We start from the raw sequence: 7,933 nt of genomic DNA, 5'->3' as shown, positions 1-7,933 counted from the left end.
ACAATGAAACCCCCACACCTCAGCCCCTGGTTGGAAAGATGGACTGCACCTCCCCACAAGCTGCATATACACAAACGGCACAACAGTTAGTCAGGCTTTGTGTGGCTACCACCTCACTTGTATAAAGCAAATACATATGATTTATTTACAGATTAGCTTGCTTGTTCATTTGCATTTTATCGTAAAAGATGTGTTTGTTCATGGGGCTGGGAGGGCAGAGGAGAAGATCAAGTGGAATTAGTTGCTAAAGTTCATTCAGTACACAGGACTTCTGGGTTTTCCACTTTGCACTTATCCAGGGGTAAAATGGGGATTGAGGCCCAAGGAAAAAGAGCACATTACATATAATAAAAGTACTTTTAGGAGGAATAAACTTTTTCACCTTTGTAATGCACCAATCACACAAAAGACCATGTGTTTTACGAAATAGGGGATATCCACGCAGCCATCCTACAAGGGCTTTACATTTTGCAAAATGAGTTTTGTAAACAACGTGAGAGGTATTGCTCATCCCTAGAATTTTTCTGTAACTACATCCCTAAGACAGAGTATTGTTCTGTAATGAGAGTAATCTGGAGAGCCTAAAGCTACCAGCCAAAGAGATCTGGGAAATCCTCCTGAATTCTGTTTTTCGTATAAGAACTGGGAAACAGACAACACACAAGCAACACTTTCACTTTGCCCTCAGGGAGCCATGATTCACCTATCTATTTTAGGTACTATGCTAGGGCTTTGCAAGTCCATCTTCAATAGCAGACAGGGAAAAGATGGGGGTAAAATCTTGGCCCCATTTAAGTTAGGCTAGAAATTCACCCAGAGAGTCCAGATATTTGACTCAAGTTCCACTGAAAACATTTTACCATCATCTTCTAACCCAGAGGTTTTCAAACTGGGGCGGCACAGAGGAACATTTGGGGGGGAGCAGCAACCCCCTGCCCCACAGGATGGGACTCAGAAAAGCAGCACCACCTCCACCTCCTGACTCACTTCAATGAGCCACCCAAGCCAGTGAGTGTCAACGTCCACCGTGTCCACACCAATTTCTGCTCCCGGAAGCCTCTGCACCCAGCGCTGGCTCCGCCCCCAGAGACCATCACACATGCCATTCCCCACCCTGAAAACCCAAGGGGGAGGGGGCAGGTATTGTATCTATTTTTGTCTGGGTTGGGGGAATGCAACCAAAGATTGTAACTCAAAGGGGGCGGCAGGGGGGCCTCAGCTCAAAAAGTTTGAAAACCACTGTTCTAACCCAAAACGTACAGAACTCTGGGACATGTTCTGTCTGAGAAACAATAGTAATATGGTGGAACCTGTACATTTAAAATAAAAAAATCACTGATCTCGAAGTTGTAGCATGTCTTTTCTTCATCTTTTCCACCATTTATTTCTGTCCCTTGTACTAACCAGCTGTAACACTTGGGTCAATTTGCATTTTTAAGGAAAGAGGCTATGATGTACATGGTTCCTCATGCACAAAAGTCAGGAACTAGAGTGAAATTTTTTTCCACTCCCAGCACTTCAGCTCTCCTGGGACTTCAGCTCTATAAACAGTGTTACCTTGGTTTTAAGTAAGTCTACTGAGGTGGCTCAGCACAGGTGTTTGGGAGTATGAAAGCTCTGGAATCTTTTCAGCCTCAGGACTGCTGCCATAATGGTTTAAATGCAACTTTAAGGACATGCATTGTTAAAGATCTATTGGAAGCCATAATTAAAGGTCCTGGTATAAATGGATAATTCACAAGACAAGTGTTCAGTTTTGAGGGTAATAGGCCCAGAAACTTGAGATCAATATGGCCTCTCTGGTTAGAACCCAATTTTGGTTTACCTTAGGCCGAAACCTGCCCACTTCACGCTGAGGATGTAGGCAAAACCATTCAAGTGCTGATAACACTACTGTGCCAGTCTCACAATTCCCCCAAAGAACAGACAAGTTCTCCCACAACTGATGCAATTGACTGTGAAATAATATTAGTGTCTCTCGCCACAGAGAACCAAGGGATAAACTCCTAAGGCACACACGGCTGAATACAAGAACAGTGATGACATTCATACCTGGACTAGGCTAACACAGGTGCCAATTACCCATATTAAACGTGCAGTGAAGACATATCTTTAGGCCTCAATTCTGCATATACTTATGCACATGCTTAACTTGACACACATAAGTATTCCCACTGAAGTTAATGGTATAATTCACATGTGTAAAGTTAAGCACTTGTGTAAGTATTTGCAGAACTGGGGTCTATTCATTTGATTGCAGTCAAAGTAACTTCCACCAGTATGAGAAGAGTAAGGATAGATGACCATAGGTAGATGCCTATAGGAATGTTTTTGGGCAACCACTTGAATCGAATTATGAGCCCAGTCTTCAGTGTTCTTCACATCTCAGAGTATGTCTTCATTGCAGAGTTAATCCAGGTCATCGCATTCATGTCTGGGCACCCAGATCAGACTAGCATGGGTGGGAACAGTCGCACTGCAAAGTCCTACCCAAGTTACTGTGTCCTGCACTTGCTAGGACTTCTGGGGTCATATCCCATGGCTCTTTGTGATGCAGCAAGCTGAGTCACTCTGAGTCCCAATGAACAGTGGGAGAATTTGCCTGTCCTTCGGGGCACGCAGGGGTCAATTGTGGGAAGGCACTGAAGGACTATCAGCACTAGAGTGGTTTAGCATGCATCCTCACTGCAAAATAAGCAGGTTACCAGCCCAAGTGAAAACAGCATTCAAGCTATAGCCTGTACACCAGGACAGAATGCTCGTGTTGAAAGAACCACTAAAATTGGATCCGTGGATTTTTCTGACGATGGGAAGGGTGTTGGTGCAATGTGCAAGTAAGAGCCTGGACTAACTCTGCAGTGAAGACATACTCTCACATGCTAAGTATGCAGTTTCTAGTTTTATTTTATGTTTACATAGAAACATTTTGTCCTGCAAAATTATACTCAGTTTAATGGAATTTAGGAAGGGTTTACATTAAATAATACGGTTTGAAGGAGGCAAAACATATTATGCTTAGACCAGGCTACTTTATTATATTTTTACACTTCAAAAATAAAATTAGTCGTTGGCACAGCTTCCACTACACATGAAATTAAACTTTCTTTTTTAAATAAATTTTGGGATGGGGAAATAATCTTGTGATGACACTACATACCATTCTCTGAAACTGAAGTAAACAGTTATTTTTTTCCCTGAAAATGCATCCATCTCAAACCTTAAAATATATTAGACCAATTAAGTTACTTTCTGGATTAATGTGCAGCAATGACCAAATCAAAGAAAAAAATGTAAACAGTATATGGCTAGAAGTGGAAAGATGGTGAATCTTCATGAAACAATCTTTTCTTCTAATGCATCTTTCCAATCAAGTTTCCATAAAGCTCTGTGAGCTGCAAATGTGGGGTGAATTTCACAAAGAGAAATATGGAAATTTTTGAAATGAGATTGTGCAACATTAGCATTTCCATGTCAGTTGGCATTTTGTTTCCCAATAGGCAGAGACTGATAAAAAGTTCACTAAATGTCCAATGTGGATTTAATTTTTTTTTTAAACTTAATTGCACTTAGTTCCTTCAACTGAAGTAACTGGATTCGGAAAGCAGTTCGGATGGCTGATTGCATTTTGGTTGGGTGATGGAAGTCTTAGCACCACTGTCATTCTTTAATCTAAAAAGAAGAAGAAAAGCTGTAGGTTTTGTCGTCATTTCATAAAGTAAACAAAACAAATGAAAATACTACGGCAAAAAACAAGAGACCACCACAAAAGGGTCATAATGTATACATAATGTATACATTTAATAGATTATCTACCGATACGTTTTCAGTGACAGTAGTCTGAATTTTCTCTGAAATTCTTTGAAACAGCACTGAGTCCTACAAAAAGTTATTTCCAAAGAAGAGCCTAACAAGCCACAAGCTTATTTAGGCCCCAACTTACAGGCACTTAGGCATGTGTTTAACTTTAGTACTATGAGGAGTCCCAGTGGGACTCCCCACAATAGCGAAGTTAAATGTGTGCAAGTGATTTATAAGATCATGGCCCTAGCTCAGAGTATTGTGTAAACTGTAATAAGAAAGTATGTTAAGACACCTTTGTAACTTAGTTCACAAAGCCTCACGAGCTCTGGGAAATTGTTTTAAGCATAGGGATAAGAGTTCTAATTCAGGCTCTGTTACTGAAAAATTATTAAACCGTGAGCTTCTGTATAAAAGTGGGATGATACCACCACCTTTCCATAACACACTAAACACAGCTGGAACTAGAACTCAGGTCCTACAGATCCAAAAACACAGGCCTCAAAAAAGACGACTGTCAGTTTAGAAGAACCTTTATATTTTCAAAGGTGCAATATCCTGATAACAGAAGGCAAAAAGCCTTTACACATGCGCAAAGTGCCTGTCTCTGTATCTTCTGAAGTTAACAGCAGAAAACGCTTACAGCCATCAGTGGGAGCAGGATTCGGTTTACAAGCCCTTTAAATTCAGTGGGAGTAGGACTGGGCCCAAAGCTACTGGCAACAAAAATTAACAATGTTGCTTAATTGCAACCTCTTTTCTTTAAACATAGTTGGGGGGAAAGTTTTCAGGGAAGTTTATCTATGTGGAAACTTTGAAGGGATGGTAATAAGCCAATTTTTAGTTGGAGTGATATGAAGAAGAGACATTTTAAAATTTCAAACTATGGTTCTTTTCATTTAATGACCTGTAATTCAAAAAACAGTTTGACAAATTTTCGTCAAAATTCTGCAGAAATGTTCTCCTTTGTTTTCACAGTACATCTGGCAATTTTCAGATCAAATTAATTTTCCAATCCATAGTAATAGGGCTGATAAAATAGGGCTTTGTCATGGAAGCTGACTGCAAACCTTTATTATGGAGAAGCTGCCACCTTCTCCATAATCAACATTCTAGAAAGTCTGTTACAAAAGCATCGTACCTCTGTGACAACTCCTGCAGCTATAGTGGACCCGCTGTAGCGTAACATAAACCTTCCAAGTTCTTTAAAATCTTTGTACAATTCCAGGGCAACAGGCCTTTGTGTTTGTAGTTCTATTAAAGCATTCTGTCCTTTAGTCAGGACCCTGCAAATAAAATATTAAAACACCCAATTTTTATATCTATCAATATATCTATAAAGTAATAATGAAACATCTGTCAGCAGATACAAAATTTAATCCAATTGCAAGTTATAGATTAATACATTATAAGGCCAGCAGGGATCACTATGATAATTGAGTGTGACCTCAGGTTTAACACAGACCATAAGACTTCCCTGAATTAATTCTTCTTTGAAAATCTTTTAGAAAAACATCCAATCTTCATTTAAAAATTTTGAGTGACAGAGAATCCACTATCCCCCTTAGAAAATTGTTCCAATGGTTAATTTCCCTCACTGTTGAAGATTTGTGCCATATTTCTAGTCTGAATTTGTCTAGCCTCAACTTCCAGCCACTGGATCTTGTTATACCTTTCTTTGTTGGACTGAAGAACCTTCTATTATCAAATTTCTGTTCCCCACTTACAGACTGTGATCAAGTCACCCCTAACCTTCACTTTAAGTAAAATAAATTGAGCACCTTGTGTCTATCACTATAAGGCATGTTTTCTAATCCTTTAATCATTCTCATGGTTCTTCTCTGAACCCTGTACAATTAATATCCTTCTTGAATTGTGCATAGTAGAACTGAACACAGTATTCCAGCAGCAGTCACACCAGTGCCAAATATAGCAGTAATACAACCTTCCTAGTCCTACTCAATATTCCTGTGTTTATACATCCAAGGATAGCAGTAGCCTTTTTGGCCACAGAATTGCAATGGAAGCTCACGTTCAGCTGATTACTCACCCTAACTCCCAAGACTTTTTCAGAGTCATGGCTTCCTAGGATAGAGAACCCCATCCTGTAAGTATGACCCACATTCTTTGTTCCTAGACATTATGAGTGTACATTCAGCTGTACTAAAATGCATATTGTTTGCTTGCACCCAGTTTACCAAGCCATCCAGATTGCACTTAATTGGTAACCTGTCCTTTTCATTATTTGCCACTCCTCCAAATTTTGTGTCATCCACAAGCTTTATCAGTGATGATTTTGTCTTTTCTTCCAGGTCACTGATGAAAATGTTAAATGGTGTTAGGCTAAGAACCAATCCCTGTAGGACACCATTAGAAACACACCTGCTTGATTATGATTCCCCATTTACAATTACATTTTGAGACCTATCAGTTAACCATGCTTTTATGCCATGTTGATTTTGTATCAATCTAGTTTTTTAATCAAAATGTCATGTGGAACCAAGTCAAATGCCTTACAGAAGTCTACATATATCACATCAACATTATTATCTTTATCAACCAAACTTATGATCTTACTGAATAAAGATATCAAGTTAGTTTGACAGGATCTGTTTTCCATAAACCATGCTGATTGCAATTAATTATATTATTCTCCTTTAATTCATTATTTATCAAGTCCTGTATCAACCATGCCATTATTTTGGCCGGGAATGAAGTCAGGCTGACAGACCTATAATTACCAAGGTCATGCCATTTTCCCTTTTTAAATAGTGGCACAATATTAAGCTTTCTTTCAGTTCTCTGGAACTTCCCCAGTGGTCCAATACTTATTGAAAATCAGCATTAATAGTCCAGAGAGCTCCTCAGCCAGCTCTTTTAAAACTCTTGTAGGCAAGTTATCTGGACCTGCTGATTTTAGTAGCTGCTTGCTTAGCATTCTCAATTTCTGTTGAAATGGAAAGTATTTTGTGGTCATTGTATGATATGAATACATTATTTGGCTTTTTCTCCAAAGGAGAAATTTTTACTGAATACTTCTACCTTTGCATTATTATTGACTTCTTATTATATTGTATTATTACTATTATTTCAATCTAGTAATGGACCAATACTATTGTTAAGATTCCTTTTGTTCCTAATACACTTTTAAAAACACCTCCTTATTGTCCTCAACTCTGCTGGTCATAGATCTCCTTGTGTCCTTATGCTTCCCTTATCAATTTTCTACAAATCCTATCTTGGGATTTATATTCATTACTATCAACTTCCTCTTTTTTCATTTGTTATATATTACAGTTTTTTTTTTTAAATAGCTGCTTTCACTTCCCTCTAAGTCTAAGCCAACCAATGCAGCCTTCTTTCCCAAATGAGGCTTTTTGGACATCTATTAAAATGTTCTTGAATAACTTCCAATTATCATTCATATTTTTCTGTTTAAATGATTTCTCCCAACTGATTTTCACAAAGCTGAAAACAATTTATGAGCTAATTGTCCCTTTTAAAGCAGACAACTTTAGTTAGAGAATTTTTGTAAACTCCAGCTGAACTAAGAACTACCTGTGCATTTTCCTTTAAGATTACTTAAATATTGCTTCATCTATTCATGTTCTGAAATAAAATGTAATTTTTTAAGAGCTCTCTCGCAACTTTTTCTGCTATTACTAAATGCCCCACACCGTAGATACATTTTTCCAGAAGATGGATGTGCAGTCTTTCTAAATTGCTGTTAATAATGAATGATGTTTCATTTACATAGCATTTTTCATCAAGATGCATGTCAAAGTGTGTTACAGACACTAGAAATTACGGGAATTAAATGCTTCAACATGTGGAATAACATGGAACAACTGTTTAACAGTGCACAGTACTACCACACAACAGCTTAGGGCAAAAAGGAAAAAATGTTGTGTCCAACTGAAATTACAGGTTGGATTTTTAAACTCAATCAAGCAGAATGTAATTACCCAAGAGGGATATTGTTTAAGCACCAAGGCTAATAACGCTACTCTTGTGAAAGATCAAGGAATCTTTAATGACCACAAGCAGTAGGATCTCAGTTTTAAGTCTCATGCAAATGACAATACCGCCAAGCTGAGACACTGATTTAATACTGCTTTAGACAGATGAATCACTA

General features: G+C 38.3%; 1 protein-coding gene across 2 annotated transcripts in view; it reads right to left on the bottom strand.

Annotated features, from left to right (window-relative positions):
* Positions 1–2,880: 2,880 nt before the first annotated feature.
* HBS1L (HBS1 like translational GTPase) overlaps positions 2,881–7,933 on the bottom strand; it is a 104,517-nt gene continuing 99,464 nt past the window's right edge. For both annotated transcript variants that reach the window (XM_054021916.1, XM_054021917.1), the window contains 2 exons: positions 4,940–5,084; positions 2,881–3,669 (listed from right to left, as the gene is read on the bottom strand). In XM_054021916.1, the coding sequence (XP_053877891.1) occupies positions 3,658–3,669; positions 4,940–5,084 (157 nt within the window). In that variant the 3' untranslated portion in view covers positions 2,881–3,657. The remainder of the gene's footprint in view (positions 3,670–4,939; positions 5,085–7,933) is intronic.

The sequence above is a fragment of the Malaclemys terrapin genome, chromosome 3, assembly GCF_027887155.1.
Source record: "Malaclemys terrapin pileata isolate rMalTer1 chromosome 3, rMalTer1.hap1, whole genome shotgun sequence".
Taxonomy (NCBI): domain Eukaryota; kingdom Metazoa; phylum Chordata; order Testudines; family Emydidae; genus Malaclemys; species Malaclemys terrapin.
The sequence above is the reverse complement of the archived record's forward strand: the minus strand, read 5'-3'. Positions and strand labels throughout refer to the sequence as shown.